General features: G+C 47.3%; 1 protein-coding gene across 1 annotated transcript; it reads left to right on the forward strand.

Annotated features, from left to right (window-relative positions):
- Positions 1–48: 48 nt before the first annotated feature.
- On the forward strand, positions 49–19,473 carry GGA3 (golgi associated, gamma adaptin ear containing, ARF binding protein 3). The gene is made up of 17 exons (XM_082293981.1): positions 49–123; positions 5,479–5,563; positions 6,291–6,366; positions 6,820–6,918; positions 7,701–7,824; positions 8,605–8,708; positions 9,236–9,316; positions 10,239–10,376; positions 11,372–11,453; positions 11,909–12,025; positions 12,952–13,221; positions 13,796–13,863; positions 14,241–14,563; positions 15,039–15,304; positions 15,488–15,657; positions 15,987–16,097; positions 17,310–19,473. The coding sequence occupies exons 1-17, from the start codon at positions 84–86 to the stop codon at positions 17,418–17,420; spliced, it is 2,265 nt and encodes a 754-aa protein (XP_082150107.1). The 5' UTR covers positions 49–83; the 3' UTR covers positions 17,421–19,473.
- The last annotated feature ends 197 nt before the right edge of the window (positions 19,474–19,670 follow it).

Below are 19,670 nucleotides of genomic sequence, written 5' to 3' on the forward strand. Positions count from 1 at the left end.
CCGGGGGCGGGCCCGGAGTTGGCCCCGCCCCCCTCGCGCGGCTCTCGCGCGGGCGGGGCGGGGCCCCGGGTCGCTCCGGCAACATGGCGGAGGCTGAGGGGGAGAGCCTGGAGTCGTGGCTGAGTGAGTACCGCGGGCGCGGGGGCACCGCCCGCCCCCCTCCGGCACCGTCCGACCCCAGGCCCCGCCGCCCCCCGGCCCCTCAGCCCCTTCCCATCACCTCCCTGCAGCCTTCGGTCGCCCGACTCCGCCGCCCCCCTCAGCCGGGCGGGCGTCCCGGGGAGGCCGGGGGGTGTCAGCGCCTTAGGGATGGGTTGGCACAGCCCCCCCGGGCGCGGGGGAGTTTCAGCACACCGGGCACCGGGGCTCAGCACGCCGGGGATGCGGCGTCCCGGAGGAAGAGCCGGGGCCGCCCCTCCCGGCGGTCACCTCGGTGCGGGGCGCGGCAGCGGGTGGGGGCCGGTAGCAGCTCCCGGTGGGAGATGCGGGCGGCTCTGCAGCTCGCCGTGCTCTGCACCTGCTTTTTCTTGTCCGTAAGGGGTCATGGTTCGTGTTTGTCCCTCCCGTCTCTTCCCTTGCCTGGGTTGTGGCCAGCCGAGTGTACAGCCTGAGTGCCGTTCCTGAGGCTCAGAACTGTGGGGTTTCCCAGATGAATTGTATTCATGTGTTACACAACTGTGATTTTCAAGCAGACGAATCCTGTTTTATGCCTGGCTGCAGTTTCACGGTAGTTGTGGACATCCATTCTGTACAAGCTGGAATATATCAAAACCCTTTGTCAGGATAAGGTACCTTAAAGGTTAGAGGGGACAAACCTCCGTTGTCTGTTGATGCCCAGCCCCTTCTGAGTGTCTTCTGTCTGTGTGTCTGTCCGTGCTGCCCATGGCATTTCAGCTCTGGCTATACAGAACACAGGGATGTGATTCCTGAATGAATCAGTCATAACTGTAACCGGTTTTTGTATATTCCACACACAGGAGCTCCTGCTGCTGTCCCTGGGAGGCCATCCTGCTCATCATAGCCTGTTGCCTAGATTTTCTTCTTTTTGTTTTAATAGTTATTTGTTTAATTATGGCAGGAAGTGAAGTTCCAAGTAGTCAGGCACTGGGCAAACAGCAGAAGATGGTCATTACCCCAAATACCTCAGAGTGCAAAACCTGTTACCCTTGGAGCTATCCTTCCATCAACAAAGACTAGATAATTCTCCTTCTTTCTTGGTATTTTTATATAAAATTCAAACATGTACATGCTGTCATGATCTGTTATAAGAGTTACTGGCTGAAAGATGTTTTCAGCTCTTCTCATTTTAGCTCAATCCCTTCTGTCCCCTTACCGTTTTTGCTCCTCCTCTGAACTCCCACAATTTGTCAATATCTTTTGTTGTAGCCAGTGAGACACAAGAAGGAACACCCACATCCCTTCCTTGCAATCTTCCTCTGAGGAGAGCTGATTCACCCAGTTCAGTTTGTGTGTGAAAATATCTCTAGTAGGAAGGATATTTTGGGTTGTATAGCCTGGAATGTTTCCTGACTGCTTGTTTTGTGGGGATATTTCTTTAATTGAGGAAGTTAAGGGACAGGTGATCTGTCCTTGGCCAAGGGGTTAAAGGGAAGAGTTGCAAAGGCCTTACTCACTGTGAGAAGAATTGCAGCGAGCCTGATTGCAGAGGGGCACATGTTTTTCAAGGCTTGAGTGCTGCTCTCTGATTTAGGAGGATGCTTTTATGCCAGGTCACTGCTACAGTGATCGCTGCTGGTGCGGCTGTATCGCCCCTCCCATCGCAGGGAGCGCGGAGCCTTCCGTGCCCGGGAGTTACCGGCGGAGTCGGGAGGCCGGGCAGGCAGAGCTGGTGCAGCTCCCGGCTTTCACCTGCCTTCCCGAGGGTTTTTTTCTGTGATCATCACAAAGCTGTGGCTAATGCCAGCCTTGACGGTGTGCCATGCTGTGCCCTTCCTAAAGAGAATGGCTCAGCAGCACAGCCAACTTCCCAGCCATGGGAAGATGGAGAATTTATTACTGAAAATGTTGGGTTTTCCTGCGGTGGTGTGCAGCCTCCTGCTGCCCTGCCTCTGGCATCAGGTGGAGTCACAGACCCATGAAGTAACATCATCCTCGTGTCCAGCTGCTGCAGCAAGATGTGCGCCTCAGCCAGTGATGATCTGGCATCTGCATGTCCTGCCTCATTCCAGGCAGCTGGGATGAGAGAAGGTGATCCTTCCTGTTCCCTCCTGGCTGGCAGGCTCTGCTTCTGCACTGAGATGAAACAGAAGAAGGTTAGGAGATAATGTCAGTTGTACAAACACAGCTGGAGCCTTTGACTCCAATGCTGCTTTTTCTGCTGCATCCAGAAGGAAGCTTCTTGTATCCCACTCATGTCAGGCTAAGGCAGTGTTCCACTGTGGAACAGGTACAAATGGATAAAATATTATAATTGTCTTAATTTCTTTTTTCCTTGGGTTTTCTGTCTCAGCATTCTTTTCTGCCCAGGGATGCAAACAGAGTCTGACTGTTAGACTGGACTTGCCCGGGCTGGGGATTCCCAATTCATAGGCTAAGCCTGACCTGGGGAAACTCTTTGTTGGGGTGGCTTTTGTCTCATTTCAGTAGACAAGTGAACCCAGGAAAACAGGAGCATTCATTACCAGCCAGTTAATGGTCTGTGGTTCTCTTCATTCCAGCTGCTCTGTGGTTCTCTGCGTTCCAGCATCATTTCTCTCTAGAGAAAACTAACACCTTTGTTTCATATCTAATTATTAATCTGAATGTTGCCTCATTAGCATTTCAGTCTGGCAGAGCACCTGAGGGCTGAGTGGCTCTGATGCTTGGGGTGGGTGTGAAGCAGCTTTGTTTGTCCTGAGCACATTAAAAAAAAACCTGAAAACTGAGGCAAAAGTGCTGGCAGGACTGGGGTAGTGCCAATTGCTAATTTAGATTCATGTGGTTGCCAGTGTGAAATGGGATTTTCAGGAGGGGACCAGGTGGACAAGTGTCTCTGGAAGCAAATAACTGGTACCAAATGGGCCTTGGTTGGCAGTTTCAACAGAAAAGCCAAGGACTTGATATTCCAGAGCACCAACTCTTCATCCTGGAGTGAATCCTTTCACATAAGGGTTGAAGCCTATTTATAAAGCAGCACAGATGAGCTCCTTGCCCACATTTTAAGCATTCTTCATAAAAATAGAGGATTTTAAGTCACAACTTGATAGACGTGACACAGCTTCCTGTGGGGCAGACCTGGAAAGGTGAAGTGAGGTGATTCTGCTCTGCTGGAATGCTGAGTTCATGTGGCTGTGCTGAGACTGGGAACAGGTATCCATACACCCTGTTGTGTTGTGTCATGCAAACACACCAATCTCCAGAGCCAGGGCAAGACTTGTGATCAAGCTCATTAACTTTTATGAACCAAGGCTTCACATGGAAGTTTTATGGATGTTGGAAATAGGGAGTTTCTTCATGTGGAACAGCACTTCCCGTTGGCAGTCACTCTCTCCTTCTGAGGCTTCACTGTCTTCGTGTGAGAGCTTTTGCAGAAAAAAACTTAGATGAGTCTGAGAGCATGAAATAATCCAGTGTCATTGGAAAAAATTTTGGAGATACTTGGAACAGCTTTAAAATTAACACTTGGAGCATGGAAATGTTGGTTACATTTTCATGTTTGTACCACATCATTTTCCTAATTTCAGGTTGTGCAGCCAACAGAGTCCGTTTGGTTGTGTGTCCTTATCTGTTTCTGCTCCTCCTGCATTTATTAAGTAAATTCCCTTAATTCCAGCCTGGAACTGAGTGTTTTTCTTCTGGGGCTGCCGAGCACAAGAGGTGCTTTGGAGCACCAAACCACCACGGTGCTGTTTGACTTGCAGGAAGAGGCTTTAGATTGTTGTAAGTCCATGGTTTCATGATGCTTCCAGGATGTTCAGCAGTTGGAAATGTGGTAATAAGGTTTAGGTGCCACATGTTTGGAACAGTTGTTTGGCTCTGCAGAAGTTGTCTTTTAAACTGAGCCTCCCTTGAATCTCTTGAGTTTAAGACCAGCCTGTAGCTGGTTCTTAGGATGTGATCCTGCAGTTATTCCTCCTTAGTTCTACAGGATGTGATCCTGCAGTTATTCCTCCCTGGCTACTGTCTTTGCTTATCCAGGGTCACAGGAAGACCAGCAGCAGGCACAGAGATTCACCTGTGGAATATTTTACATGCAATCCATGGAAAAATTTACTTGCTTTACAAGTATCATTCAGTGAGGAGGAAAACCTGAGCAAACCTTGCAGTATGGGCGCAGTAGGAGGGCTGAGGTGCACTGGGAAAGGGAGGGTTTGGAGTTTTAAAGCAGCTGGTTTTATCTGTCTCTGGAAAGGTAAAAGGATACATTTTAATGATGATAAAAAATGACACTTGGTAATGCAACATGTGTTTGTTTTGTTATGCTTCCCTCTGAGATGAAAGTACAGGGATATGTGTGGGGCTTTTTCCTGCCCTTCATCCCTGCTCTGTACTATCTGACTAAGCAGTATTTTATTTCCTAAACCTCTTTCTGTTATGTTAAAAATTTGAGGAAGGTTTCTTAAATGCCAGCTCATAGATATACATAGATATTTAGGGACGAGTACAGTGCATTGTTTCTTCCCTTACAAGAAAAAAACCCCATAATGTTTGGTCGTCTTGGCTGGAAAATTAAGTTAAGATCTCCTGTAAATTCATTGCTGCATCAGGGTTAAGTAAAATATATGGAGAAGATGCATTCATAACCAAAGAGATGCTGATAGCCTCACTACTCTGCAATCAGTACAGTCAGTGAGGTCCTGCTGCTTAAGGGAGGATCCTTCAGGAGCCTGAAATAGCCCTGTCAGTAAAGCATCGATCTCTTGGCTTCAGCATGTAGGATTTGAGTTCCTGATCAGGTGCAGGCTGCAGTGTTTATTACTTGCAAGAAGAACTCAACATGTAATAATAAATTTCAGTCATAAATCCCAGGAGGAATGCTAAGGCATCAATCAAATCAGCTGGCACTCCAAAAGCAAGTGCTAATGCTAAATGAGTGATATTAAACAGCTGATGTTCCAGCTCTTGCTTCTGCAAAATTCCCAGGGAATACAAAAATAATTTCATATGTAGAAAGTGTGAGGGTTTAACCTTTAAAGAGTTTAATGTTACAGCCAAATAGAAAGAGACAGCATTTCAGGCAGAGGAAGCTGTGAGCTGAAATCTTTTATCCTGTGCTCTCATTGAGGATATGGGCATAGCCTGTTTCTAAATACTTGAGATTTGGCACCTGTTTTCTTTTGAAAGCGGTGGTTCTTACTGGATGTTTGGATGTCTCAACTTGGGCACACCCTTTTCCTTGAACAGACATACCATGTGTGAATTTCTTTCTCCTTTTTTAGAGCTGGCAATGGATGTCAGATGCTTTTCTCTAAGAAATGTGTGACCTTTTATACTGTTTCTTCTCTTGATTGGTAATATGTTCTCTTTTCCTTGCCAAAGATAAAGCCACCAACCCATCTAACAGGCAAGAAGACTGGGAATACATCATTGGATTCTGTGACCAGATCAACAAGGAACTTGAAGGGTGGGTGTTCCAAACTGCTCTAGACTTAATAAATTAACATTCACCGTTTAAAGTGTGAAATTCCATCATCAAACATTTACATTTTCTTTTATATATACTGATATCACAAGGCAGAGCTGGCTACAACAGAGAGAAGATGCTGCCTCTCCTGTGAAAGGCAGCGTGGCTAATCCAGACTGAGCACTGGGAAACTGGGAATTCTGAATCTGCTTCTAATTTCAGCTTCTGCAGCTCCAGGGTTCTCATCTGGCCAAAATTATTCCATTTGACAGTCTATAAAATTGGGTTATCACTGATAGTGCTGGTGGGGCTTCGCATCTTTAAAATCCTTATTGGACTTAACTGAGGAAACCTCCTGGCTCACAGCATTCGTGAGAGCTAAGGAAGAAGTGTTTTCTTCTGAAAAAAGGAAACAAATGCAAGAGTAATGATTTCCTGGGCTAGGGCCTGTACTGGCAATTGTTTGGTCCGTCCCAAGGAGGAATCTGGAATTACTGGCTCAGACTACCAGCCCTCTCTTCCTTTCATGCATGCAAACAGCCAGGCTTACGAAGTTACCATAAACATTTTTTGTTAGTCTTTGTGATGGAAAAATAAAAGTATTTAATGGCATTTCCCTTTGATTATGTGGAAGACACTTTGTTTAAACAGCAGAATTTGTGAAAGTGTGAAAATCCTTCCTGGTGTTTACCTGCTCTGTTTGTAACGGGGCTCTGCTCTGTTCCAGGCCACAGATAGCTGTGAGACTCCTGGCTCATAAAATCCAGTCACCACAGGAATGGGAGGCAGTCCAAGCCTTGACAGTAGGTAGTCCTTACCCCTCCTCTTAAATCCAGGCATGTATCCTATGGCATCACCTGTGTGGAGTAGAGGGAGCACAGGGAGTGTCCATGGGGTCAGCTGGGGGCTGAGTTCCCTGATCCCCGGGAGGAAGTGGAAGTGGGAGGGAGCACAGTTCCATCACTAAAGTGTCCAGAAACAGCTCTGGTTTAGTTTGAGCTGCTTTCCTTTGTTATCTTCAGGCAAGATTTGTGTTCATTGTTAAGACCAAATATCAAGACCCAGATATACCTGGCTGAGGGTGGGACACCAGCCTGTCTTGATGTGTCGTCCCTAAAGATGGGAGATTGATGTCTGCATGGAGCAGGAATACTTGGCCCACTGGCAGGGGCCCTTCACCTCCCCTCTAAGCAGAACACACACTGTTATTGTAGGGTTTTGCTGTTTCAGCCCCTGTTTCTGTTCCTTGAATGCAGGTGCTGGAAGCTTGTATGAAGAATTGTGGGAGAAGATTTCATAATGAAGTTGGGAAGTTTCGCTTTTTAAACGAGTTAATAAAAGTTGTGTCTCCAAAGGTTAGTCCCTGAACCTTATGGCTGTAGCTACTTTTTGATCTCTGTAAGCTAAAGGCAGCATCCAAAATATTTGCAGTGTTCTGTCTGGCTCATTGCACTTATTAGTCTATATTCAAGAGCATTTGTTAGCTAAGCTGTTGTTGTTTGGGGGTTTTTTATGCCTTACTGAATTTCTCAGGAAGTCGTACTTATGTGCCATCACTATGCAGTCTCTGGGCTGTTCCAGTTCTTCAGGTAACTCAAGGGCTTCTAAAACTTGGGCTGTGTTGTTTTAAAAAACAGAACTCCAGTGGTGGTGGAAGAGAAGTGTGATGCAGAGGTTAAAACAAGAGGTTTGACAACACACCATGGAGTTCTAGTCCTCATTCTGCTGACTTGCTGTGTAAAGAGTGCCTGGCTAAGTCCCTCTACATTCATGATGAGTTTAACGTGCTGAAAATCTTCCCTATGGCGTGATTGATGCAGCAATGCATTCCTACATTCTCTCCCATAAGACGGGGGAGGGGGTGGTTCTCTGTATTGCTGTAATTTTTAAATAGCAAAATCCTGGAGCTAGCAGAATAGCTGCTTTTTCTTTTGCTGAAGATAATCACAAAGCTTCTCTTCACTGTTATTTCAAATCTATTAGAGGAGCAGTTTTTCCTCCTAGTGAGATGTACCTCAGGCCATCTTGGAACTTGGATCATACGCCTTGTAATGTATATCACTGAGCTTCCACAAAGCTTTATTTTTAAAAAGGAATTAAGAACATGAAGAATTTGGATCCTTTTTTCCACCCTTAGTACCTGGGAGACCGAGTCTCAGAGAAGGTGAAGTCCAAAGTTATTGAATTGCTGTATAGCTGGACAGTGGCATTGCCAGAGGAATCCAAAATCAAGGATGCCTACTACATGCTGAAGAGACAAGGTAGGGAGTCAACTGCTCACTCATGCATTCTCTACAGCCTTGGCTTTGAGCAAGAGTATCACAAAATCTACAGCTTCTAATTAAATGGGGTCAACACAAACTCTGAGGGGAGATAGAACAAGGGAGAAATTCTCTGAAAAGCTTTTCATTATGTGTAAATGCCTTGGGCAGGGTTGGGCTGGCTCTGTTAACTAAATTAATGAGATACCTTGCAAATACTTTTGTTTTGGTTTGAAGGGCCTTTTTTAAGTTGAATTTTTTATTTGGTGGAAGTAGTTATTAAATTATTTGAACAAGTCTATTGAAAGTGAAATAAGAGCTTCCAAGCAGCCTTTTGTGTTCTTTCAACTGAATGGCTTTGCAGCTGTACCTTTAGTTCAGCTGACACACATTTCTTGTGTAGGCACAGTGAAAACAACCCAGTAGCTTCATAAGAAAAATTGATTCCATGGAAGCTCTGGAAACCATCCTGTCCTATGAGGACATACAGATTGCAAGTCATAACTGTCCCTTGCAGCACTGTGGATGGATAAACTAAAGGCTAAATGGGGCAGAAAATGGTTCCTCCCCTTCAGAGGGATAGTTTTAGCTCATGTTGTGGGGTTGGGAGAACATCGAGGTAAAAGTCAGCTCAGGGATTTGGATGTATTGTTCACTGGAACAGTGTGGCAGTGTCAGGGGCAGATGTGTGTTGGCTTTGACAGCAGCCTGGGAGTACCTGTGTGCCCTGCCTGGTGTGAGGGTGTGTGCTGACCACGGGGGTTCCCGTTCTGCTTTCAGGGATTGTCATGTTTGATCCTGTGATTCCTGCAGACAGAACACTCATTCCTTCTCCACCACCTCGTCCCAAGAACCCGGTGTTTGATGATGAGGAGAAATCCAAGGTACAGTGAAGACTTGTGCCAAAATCACTAATGAAAAGTGATTGCTCAGTGCACATTTGGAATAAGGAAGCAAAGTATAATAATGTGGCTTTTAGTTTTGGGGGGATGGTCTGTACTTTTGCAGAACTCACTGCTTTGTCCACCCGCTTAACCCAAAGTTCCAGTTAAGACCTTGTCTGTTTTACCATTATGGGGTTACTCCTGTTAAAGTGCCATCCTGCTGAAGTACTGGAAAGCAGAGAATGTTTCACACACAGGAGGAAAAATAATGTATGGGGGGAATAACTATCTGGTGTCAGAAGTCTCTGAGATTTCACAGAATATGTCCTGTGTAAAAGCAGGAATGCAGGAACTCACATAGATAATAAACTCTAAATGACTCATGCTGGAGTCCTTGTAACTATGGAAGCTGTGTAAGCTTTGCAATACTGGGCTGTATCCCTTTTCCCCTGAATTGTTCACACAGATTCCTTTCCCTTTACCCAAGGGTCTTATATTTGTCTCCTGACTATCATCTTGTCTTTCAGCTTCTAGCCAAGCTGCTGAAAAGCAAAAACCCAGATGATTTACAAGAGGCCAACAAACTTATAAAATCCATGGTAAAAGAGGTAAGAAATTCCTGTAGGATTGGTTCAGGTCAGCAGTCTGCTTTCCAGGTTTTAAGCAATTTGACTTCAAATGGTGGAGAGCTTAGGATTTGGTCTCTAGCTTGTACCTGGGAGATGTTTGTGTTACAGAAGTGTCTACAGTTGGTGTCTCTGGTGGAGGATCGGGCAGGAATTGAATATCCCTTGTTGTAATTACCAGATTCCCATCACTCAAGATGGGATTTCATATCAAGGTTTGGTGGGAGCATCGTGGTACCACCCCTGGATGCTGAGGACTGAGTCACTGGACTTTCTCACAAACAAGTTCATGGAAACACCTTCCTGTTTGTAGAGCTGTGCTGCATCCACCCATGACAGTCATTCCAAACTCTGGAGTCCAGGAAATGACTCACTGGGATTCTGGCAAATAAAAGGCTACCTTGTGGACTGTAGTGGTTGTATAGGTTACTAAAATATTTCCATTCAAGCTCCTCTTGTTCCCAGGGGAGACTCCTATGTCTTCAGTTGGAATCTCCAATCAGAGATGGGTGGACATTTTCCACCGGAGTGTGCATGTTGTTCCTAGTGAATTTTTTGCTTCAAACACATCTCTTTTGTTAAATGGCATCAAGTGAACAAAAAAAAAAATCTTCTGAAAAGGTCAGAAAGGAACATCTGGGAACTTTTTTAGCCGTGTAATTATACACTGAAGTCTATTTAATGAGACTTTTTAAAAATATGGGGTTGCCTGTAATTTCAGAATGGTGGTGAAAATAAAATATGCAAAGCTTCACATGAACAAAGAAGGGTTTTGTTTGCTTTTTTCCTAGCTTAGCCTTAAATAGCCATCACTTGACACGTTTACAGATAATATCTGTGGTTGTGTTACTGTGAACTTCTAGAGACAAACTCACCCTTTCTGTCTGTGCTTTCCACCCTGAAGGATGAGGCTCGGATCCAGAAGGTGACAAAGCGCATGCACACGCTGGAGGAGGTGAACAACAATGTGAAGCTGCTGAATGAGATGCTGGTTCATTACAGCAAAGAGGACTCGTCAGAGGCCGACAGGGAGCTCATGAAGGTGGGTCTGAGCTGCTCCTTCTTCCCGGTAGTCCTGGATCAGTCCTTTCTTACAGACTTGAGTTTTGCAGAGAATTACAAACACTGCAGTAAAATGGAGAGCAGTGGTGAGAAACAGGAGCAGTTGCTGCAAACAGCAGGCAAGAAAATATCCATGGTTTTAGTGCCTTTCACCAAAAGACTGGGTGGGGAGTAGCTCAGTTTCACATATGCTTGAAGTGAGGTGCAATTGTTCTCCAAAGGTGCAACATGGCAGAACCAAGAAGCTGCAGTTTGTAATTCTGGATCCTATAGGGACACACGGATTGCAGGTTATAACTGTCCCTTGCAGCACTGTGGATGAATAAACTAAAGGCTGACTGGGGCAGGAAATAGTCCCTCCCCTTCAGAGGAAGAGTTTTAACTTGTGTTACAGGGTTAGGAGAACATCAGGAAAGTAAAAATCAAAACAGCCACCAGGGATGACTTGGTAGGCCCAGAGCCTTTAAGAGTTGCACATTATCTAATTAAAAAAATTAAACCCACTTATTTTTAACAGCGAGATCCTTAAACAGTGGTAAGAAGCTTAAGAAACTGGTTTGTTTCTGTGAACCATTTTGTTATTGCCACCTTTCTGCCGTGTGGTTACAGACTCAGTAGTGGTTGCAGCACAACTGAAGCCTAATTGCTGAAACAATATTCTGCTCTTCCTCAGGCTTTTAGGGACTACTACACAAGGAAGGAACATCTCTTTTAGACTAGAACTTGGCCTAAGTGCTGATGTGAGGGAGGACTGAGAGATGTGTTGGAAATGCAGGTTGTGTTTAGACCCCAGGCTCATGTAACGCTGCTCAGCACTGTGAGCTGGGCAGGGAGGGCCATCCTGGCTGTGCAGCCCCACTGGCATGGTCAGCACAGTAAGACTGGTCTGTTCTGGGGGTTGTTCTGTGCTGACTGGTGCTGCTGGCAGTGGCTCCTGCCACAAAGTGAAATCCTTTGTCCTAACCTGTCTTCCAGGAGCTCTACGAAAGGTGTGAAACCAAACGACGGACGCTGTTCAAGCTGGCCAGCGAGACAGAGGATAATGACAGCAGTTTGGGTAAACTAAGCTACACCTGTCCTTTTTTAATTGCTTTGTGCTCCTTGACCATGCAAAGGTTCAGCTGTAAAGTCACCTCCTCACTGTGGCTTTGGTAAAGGACAGTCCTTCTCTCTTTGTGCTTATCATTTCAGTTTAGGCAAGGACTGGATAGTAAAGTTGGTGGTTCAGGAGGATGGGAACAATAATGGGGGACAGCTGCTGCTTTGGGAGGGGAAGAGGGTTGCTGTGAGGAACAACCTTGGGCTCATTTTTTCCTTGTTACTGCAATGTGTGTGGAGCTGGAAGAGGTTAGGGTATTGCTTAGAGAAGTGTGGCACAGGCAGAGTGATGGAGCTCATAGCCAGATATTCATGGTGTTTCTTGCTGATTTTTTAGCTGACAACTGAGCACTCTCTGCATTAGTGGGAACAAAGTGACGGAAGCCTTGGAGGTAATATTTGTCTCTCTTGTAGGGGATATTCTGCAGGCCAGTGACAATTTATCCCGTGTGATAAATTCCTATAAAAAAATAATAGAGGGGCAAGTGATCAATGGTGAAGTGGATCTCCCTGGGATGTCTGTAGTGGAAGGTGAGTTCCTGGGAAGCCAATTGTTTAATTTTTGAATCCTGCAGTTCTAAGTCTTTTGAACAATGTTTTCTGTTTTGTTAAAGTAGCTTTTGGTGGTTCTTGTGGTGAACAGTTTGTGAATCAGAGGGGGACAAGAAGGCTCCTGAGCAGTGGATAAACAATTCTGGACAGGAGCAGCAGTGCTGCAGCTTTGCGTTCTTCATTGCTCAGTCCATATTACTGAAACCTTTGTGACATCAGTAGCAAACCTGCATCTGAGCAGTTTTTGTGGCTGGAAGTTCTCATACATTTTCCTCCCCACATTTGTCCTGTTTCTTAATGGTGATGTGTAAGAAAAAGATAATTTTATTAAAAACACAGGAGCTGGAGAGTAGGAGCTGGACCAGAGGTCCTTTTCCTGGTTTTGCCAGTAATTCCATTTGTGAATTCAGGCCAGTTGCCCACTTCACACTTCAGCTTCACCATTTAAAGCTCTGGACATGAGTGTGACAGAATTACCATTTGGGACTCAAACATTTGTGCTGCTGCCTGGCAGCATCTTACTGGGACAAGACTGTTCTAAATATGAAGATTGTGATAGTATGAATTTCCCTCAGCTCTCCAGCTCTCTGGTAGCCTTTGTTTATTATAATGCTGTAGGATCTCCCAAAGCCTTATCTGAGTTCAAAAAATTTTGAAGGGATCATGAATTGTGAAGCGCTGGGGAAGGAGCAGTGGTTGCAGCAGGTTTTCACATGGAAATTCTTTAGTATCTCTGTTGATTTACATAGTCTGGACAGCAAATACCCTTGCTCTGTTACAAAGAGCCACAAGCTATGCTGAGATGAGGATCTAAAGCATCTCTCTGCTAATTTCTTCTGCACACTGGGTTTGCTCTGAGCCTTTTGCCTTCTTTCCTAGTAGTGCTCTTCTCCTGTCCACTGCAGGGAGTAACTCCACCAGTAATCTCAACACCCTCATTGACCTTGCTGGACTGGACGTCACCAGCACCCCGCCACCTCCAATGCCACCCAGCAGCCTGGCACCAGCCCCCAGCACAGCCCCTGGCCCAGCTGAAATCCCCATCCTCCCTCCTCCTCCCCAGACATTGGCACCGCTGCGCAGCAGCTCCTCCGGCCAGGTGGAAACAGCACCTGCTCAGCAGGGCAGCACAACCAACTCCCTGTCCTTGCTGGATGAGGAGCTCCTGTGCTTGGGTAAGACACTGAGGGGCCTGCAAAAGGGCTGCTCAATCCATCCTAACAGAGGCTGCTTCTGTGTTCTCCATGTTCCTGGATTCCAGGGAACACTCCCTTGCATCATTCTGAATATTAGACGTCAGTGAGTCAGTATTAAAATCTCTTCCCAGAGCTGGCTGCAAGAAAGCAACTGTTCAGTACAATTGCTGCCTGATCTCCTGTTGGGTGATCCTGCTGGGTGTACAGGCTACAGTTTGGGACAGATTAAGCCTTGATTTTGTGGTTGTGCTAAAGAGAAGGTGCCTCAGAGAGGCTGTGCATGGGAGCCTGCAGGATGCCTGTTTGTGGAGCCCAGATGTGAGCAGCAGAAGGCAGTGCTAATCAGAATGGGTTAGAAGAGCTGGGTGCAGGGCATGACTGTTGGCTGCTGGTGCTGTCAGTCTCTTTTCCTTATCATAGACTTGCAGCCCATCTCAGTGTTTCATCAGGTTCTTGGGCTCTGGCAGAGCTGAATCAAGTTTTGATGGTACTGAAACAGCAGCCAAGGAATGACTCTGAGTTCATTTTCTCCTCCTGTTGTTTCTCCCTCCAGGCCTGAATGACCCAGCCCCTGCAGCAGGGAAGGAGACCTCGGAAAACAACCAATGGAGCATGTTTGAGGTACAAAGGAGAAGTCTCAGAGAAGGGGAGGGAGGGATTGACATTGTGGGAGGTCTCTGTCACCTTGGAGAAGCATGTGATCACACACACAGGCAGAGGGGCAGTCTGGCTTAGCCCTAAAATAGGAATAGATGTGTTTAAACAGAGTAGGTATCCCTGAACCTGGCTTTCTCAGTGTCCCATCTGTCCCCATGATGTTAGTCCTTCCTTTGCTTAAATTACAGATCAGAAGTAGCCCTGACTTAGGCCACAGACTTTGCTGCTTGTCACCCAGCACCTGTTTTTGTGGTAAACCTCTGCCCTTCTGTAATAGAGCAGTGCCATTTCTGCATCAGGGGCAGCAGTGAGTTAGAGCATCTATCTGTCCTCTCTTTCAGAATGAGCAGTTGGACCTGGATTTCTTTAATCCGAAGATGGTGACTGTTGCTTGCAACCCTGCAGGGAACCCTCTTCTCCATCACACATCACAGACCACGTGTGGGACATCAGCCACGCTGCCTTCTGCTTTCCCAGCCTCCCAGACTGTTCCCAGCATCCCAGCACCAAACTCAGCACCATTTGTATTTCCTGCTGTCCCAGCTGCCCCTGCAGGGCCTCCTAAGACTATTCCAGCTGCTCCTGGGTACTTAAGCTCATCTGTGGGGAGCAACATGCCACATAAGATGGATGCATTGGGACAACTCCTTGAAGAAGCCAAAGGGTAACCAAAAGTCCTGACTTTGCTTTGGCTCTGCAGTTAGAAAGCCAGGCTTGCTGCAGTGCCAGGTTCTGAGGGTGACTTTCAACTCTCTGGTTTGGTAGAAATGTGGGATTGGGATTTTTCTTCTCAGAGGTTTCAGTTTAAAAACTAATACAAGTTTCCCACCTCTGGGAGGAAAAGTCAGGCAGAGCACACAGCTGTACTGTTGCCTGATCCAAAGGTGTGGTGTGAAGGGGAATGAGCTGTTGAGGTACAGAGGCCTCATTTCCTTCTTGACTCAGAGAAGTGACCCCACCCCTACCACCACCCCTGTCCTTGTAGTTCTCCTCATGTGAGACTTGTGCAGAGTCACAGGCTCCAGCCTAGCTCCAGGCTGCTGCTTTGTCCTCGTGATGTGCTGTTATCTCTGGGTATTGGAGAAATTCCTGCTTCACTTCCAGCTCCATTCCCCATGGCTTTTCTGTCTGTCTTGCAGGAGTGCCGCCCAAGGCATGGCGACACCTGCAGTGTTCCCTGGGGTTACTTTGCCAACCACTGTCACCCCTGCCCCATTAGCAGCACCTGCAGGGCTGCCAGCCACTGCCTCTGGAGCCCCTCCAGCTCCCTTCCCAAGCAGCTGCACTGCTGGATCAGGAAGTCCTCTCTTCCAGCCGGCGTCATTCCAGCAGCAAGGCAGTCCCATGAAAGCACCTGAAATTTCTTTGGCCAACGTCCATGTTCCCTTGGAATCCATTAAACCCAGTAAGTATTTCAGGCTTTTCACCTTGCTCTGAACATTTTTTAAAGGCAAAGCTTCTTGGCAAAGCTCATGAAGTAGAGAGAAGGGATGAGCAGCTCCAGCTGAACATCCTGAACACCTGATGCTGCCTCAGCCCACCTGCTGCAGCACGAACCTGGATCCTCTCCCTTCTCTCTCTGTGGCAGGCAGTGCCCTGCCAGTGACAGCCTACGACAAGAACGGGTTCCGGATCCTGCTGCACTTTGCCAGGGAGTGCCCGCCAGGGCGCTCGGACGTGCTGGTCGTGGTGGTCTCCATGCTGAACACGGCGCCGCTGCCCGTGAGGAACATCGTGCTGCAGGCGGCCGTGCCCAAGGTAGGGACACACGGGACAGAGACTGCATCCAGGGAGGCCTGGCCCTGGACTCAGGGACTGGGGACCTTGCCACAGGCTGTGCTGTGCCCCTTTCCAAAGCACAAAGGTTCTTGTCACAGGCAGAAAACACTGAACAGGATAAGCCAAGAACTGCCTGTTCCTATTGTGTTTTGCAAGCTGGGCTGGCTCTTGTTCCCTCATCCTCACTTGTGGGTTGATTCTCTTCCATTTGGATGTGTGCTGTTGTCCCACCAGCCTGTGCATGCATCCTTCATTGTCCCCAAGGCAGGAGATCATCCCTGAGGTTCTGCTTTCTATTTCACTTGCAGTCCATGAAAGTGAAGCTACAGCCACCCTCTGGCACTGAGCTGTCTCCGTTCAATCCCATCCAGCCGCCAGCTGCCATCACTCAGGTCATGCTTCTGGCAAATCCTGCGAAGGTGAGAGGGACAGTGGGATTTATCCTGCCTTCCTCAGACACATTTGATACCAGCTGAACTCTCTGGAGGGGTAGGACCAAACATTTGAGCAGCTACAGCTGTTCGTTCCTAAAAGTTTGGACTTGATGATCTTGGAGGTCTTTTCCAACCTTAATTATCTGTGATTCTAATGTGCCCTCTGGAAGTGGTTACTATGGAATGTTGGTGTTTCAGTTCAGGGCTAGAGGAGGCTCTTCCCAGAAGTGTTTGGCAAGGAGAGGTGTGAGAAGGGGCACTACACCTCTCACAGCAAAAGGAGCAAGGATCATGTCAGGCACAGCTTTAAAGGATAGCAAAGCTGCATCAGGAGTTTGACTCCCCTGACTCCACTGAACGTGCCTGGCTTTGCTGATAATTAGATCAATGCTAAATTAACTGGTGCTGTAGGAGTACTTTTGATGAACCAACAGACAAATGTCAGATCATGTCTGTTCCATCATTCTCTGAGGAAGTACCTGTGACCAGGGACACAACAGGGTTAACACTTTACTTTCTGCTGAGGATGCTGGGAGCAGCTGAGAAGCTGTTTTTCCTTGCTGTAGTCACTCATTCAGTCAGCCAGCTCTGAAAGTCCAAAGCTGAAGGACTTTCTAATTGTTTGACAAATTAGATGTTTCTACTTGAGAATTACAACAGTGTCCTTCAAGTATCAGCTGACGGCTCTGAGATAGAAGGATGGATGTCAGAGGGGTTTAGTGGATGTTTAAAAACTTTGTGAGGTACATGGAGGTGCCCTCATTGAAGGGCTGCTTCCATCTCTTGCTTACTGTATTACAAGGCACTTTTCAGAGCAGGAACTGTTTTACCTTCCTCCACATAATGAGGAATTTAATTTTGAAAATTTTGAACTTTTCCAGCAGCAGTCTTTAGGCTCTCTGGAGAGCAGCTAAGCAGCTGGCCACATCTGTGCAGTGTCTGCTCACAGGTCATTTATGCTTTTCTCCTTCTGCTCCATGCTAAGCAGTAAAGGTTTTTTGGTATAAAAAATGTAAGGTGAATAACTCAGGTTTGTAAATAGCTGAACTTAATGAACTTAACCTGAGCCCTCCTGCCCCTGCTCTGTACCACAGAAGTCTTGTGCTCTCTGTAGAGCTGTAACAGTGAAGTGTTTTGTTGGGGCTGTTGAGCTGGGGCTGTTCTCATGTTGCTTTTGGGTTTTGTCTTTTCCTGCAGGAGAAGGTGAGGCTGAGGTACAGACTGACCTTCACCCTGGGAGATCAGCCCAGCACAGAAGTGGGCGAAGTGGATCAGTTTCCCCCGGTAGAGCAGTGGGGGAATCTATGACCTTAGGACACTGCCAGAGACTCTGACAGGACCAGGGCAGGATCCCACAGGACTGGAACGGATGTGCCGTGGGGAGGGACACACATGCTATCCACTGGTGATGTTCAGCTTTGTTTACATGTCCTGACCACTCTGCTTGTAGCTTTAGTCCAGAATGTTGTGCCCCATATTGAAGGGGCCCTGGAACACTTATGCCAAGCATGAACTGAGTGGCAGCCAGTGACAGGCAGTGCTGGCTGCTTTTACCTTGACCTCTGGGTGAATCTGGTTCTATCTTCCACTCTATTAAACTTGAAGTTATTGTATTTTGAGGGGAGACCTGTCAGCAGAAGGGGATGTAGTTGGATTTTCCTGCACTGCTGTCCAGAGATCCCGACAGGCTGTGGGGTGATGATGCCGCGAGCTCAGCGCAGAGCCCTCCCTGGGACTGTGACCTCCTTGTGCCACACGGGCCTGTGAGCATGCTGAGCAATAATGCTGCTCCGTGAGGGAATGCTTCCTTTTTTACACTGAAATAGCACTTAGCTCCCTTCCCCCTCTCCTGCTTCATTCCCAAGGGCCCGTGTAAGCAGCCCCTCGCTCCGTGTGTGCCACACTGCTGTACCTTTACTTGTATTTATTTTACACTGCTGGCTGCCGCCCGGGGGTATCCATTTGGGGCAGCTAGGGCTGAGTTTTGTCTGCAAATGGTTACACTGGTTATTTTTTTGCCTTCATTGCATTCCATAGTGTGGGGAAAAGAGGAAATGCATAGTGAGGGGAAAAGAGGGATGGAAGGTATTGGTCAGTATTGGAGGAGGACAGCACCTGGAGCACAGAACTGTCTTTACAATCACTAATCTGGGGCAGTGACTGAATCCAGGGGTAAGGAGAGATGCCTCTCATGTCCCCTCATGCAGGCAGTATTATTAGTATAGTCAAATACTGTGTTTTATTGGGCTGAGTACAGTGACCTACAAGATGTAAATAATAGAGCTGTAGGATATTAGAACAAGCAGGCAGAGGAAGGAAGAGGTTCCCCTGGGGGAGCCCCTGGGTTAATGCCCCATCTTCTTTGTTCCCTGTATTAAGTGGCAAAGTGCAATTGTGCCCACAAAGGGGAAAGCAGTTTTGCTGGACATCAGTGTTCTGTGCTAACAGAAGAGCTGATCCCTTAGCTACACTCTCCTAGAAGTAAGGTTCAAATCAGCAAAACTTGGTTCCAGCAGCCCTGTCCTTCTTCTCAGTTTCCAGTCTCAAGCAGTGCCTCAGTGAGCTCTGAGACAGACCATTGTAAATTAATGGGGGTTTCTAACCCATTGACACAAGCACAGAGAGGTGCTTGGACAGTCCTTGGACACTCAGCTCTGCATTTCCAGCAGGGCTGTCAAGCAACAGCTCTTCTCAAATGTGGGAGCAGGACAGAGAAAAGCAGTACACAGGAAGAGGCTCCTGCCTTTTAGGAAAACTCCACGGGACATGAATGGTGGCTGTAAAACCATTGCTGCAAACACAGCTTGGAGTAACTTGTAGTTGAATTTTCTCTACTGTGCTGCAGAGTAAAAATCCCTAGAGATGAAAAACACAGGGGATTCACAAGCCTGAGGCCCTCATCAGAGGCACCAGGCAGCTGCAGGAGCCCCTGAAGGTGGAATCCAAGCTTGTCCTGGTCTGCAGCCTGTGGAGACCTCAGCCATGTGAGCTTCCTGATGTAGAAGGCAGGTGAGAGGGATGGTTTGTTCAGATTCTAAAGAAAGCTATTTCAAATCGATGGACTGGGAGATAAGGGACGAGGAGAGAATTCTTTCTGCATCAGACATGTTCTTGCCAGCACTTTAGACACGGTAGGCATGGGGGCAGTGCCTGGGTGGTATGTCCTGAGGAGCAGGGTCACTGCTTGCCCTGCCTGCACGTGGATCTCACTGTGACTTGGAGGAAGGCAGGAGAGCACAGGTGCTTTCTGTGAACAGAAAGAGCGGACACGGCCACGCACCCCGGTCCTGCTGCTTTGGAAATTAAATTATGAATGTTCCTTGTCTGTAGGGTGAGGTTCCTGCTTCATCCCCAGCAGTCCTACCTGTACATACATCTCCAATGCATTTGTGCTGCTGCATGTTGAATAAATCATTTTCCCTACCTGGCTCTGTGCTGTCCCTTTCTCGTGACAGCTTCTGCAATGTGGGGCTGCTTCTGGAAAGCCTCAAACTGAAACTATCGACTCAAGACCTTCCTAAGCAAAAATGGAGAAGCTGCTGTTTCTGAAACCCCGCT

Source organism: Coloeus monedula, assembly GCF_965178545.1.
Source record: "Coloeus monedula genome assembly, chromosome: 19".
Classification (NCBI taxonomy): domain Eukaryota; kingdom Metazoa; phylum Chordata; class Aves; order Passeriformes; family Corvidae; genus Coloeus; species Coloeus monedula.

Bases quoted from the DNA above. Each gene is read 5' to 3' on its own strand.
- GGA3 (XM_082293981.1), top strand. From the start codon at position 84: ATGGCGGAGGCTGAGGGGGAGAGCCTGGAGTCGTGGCTGA. The intron at 5,564-6,290 runs GTGGGTGTTCCA...GCTCTGTTCCAG, and splicing joins ATCAACAAGGAACTTGAAGG to GCCACAGATAGCTGTGAGAC. The intron at 11,454-11,908 runs GTAAACTAAGCT...TCTCTCTTGTAG, and splicing joins GGATAATGACAGCAGTTTGG to GGGATATTCTGCAGGCCAGT.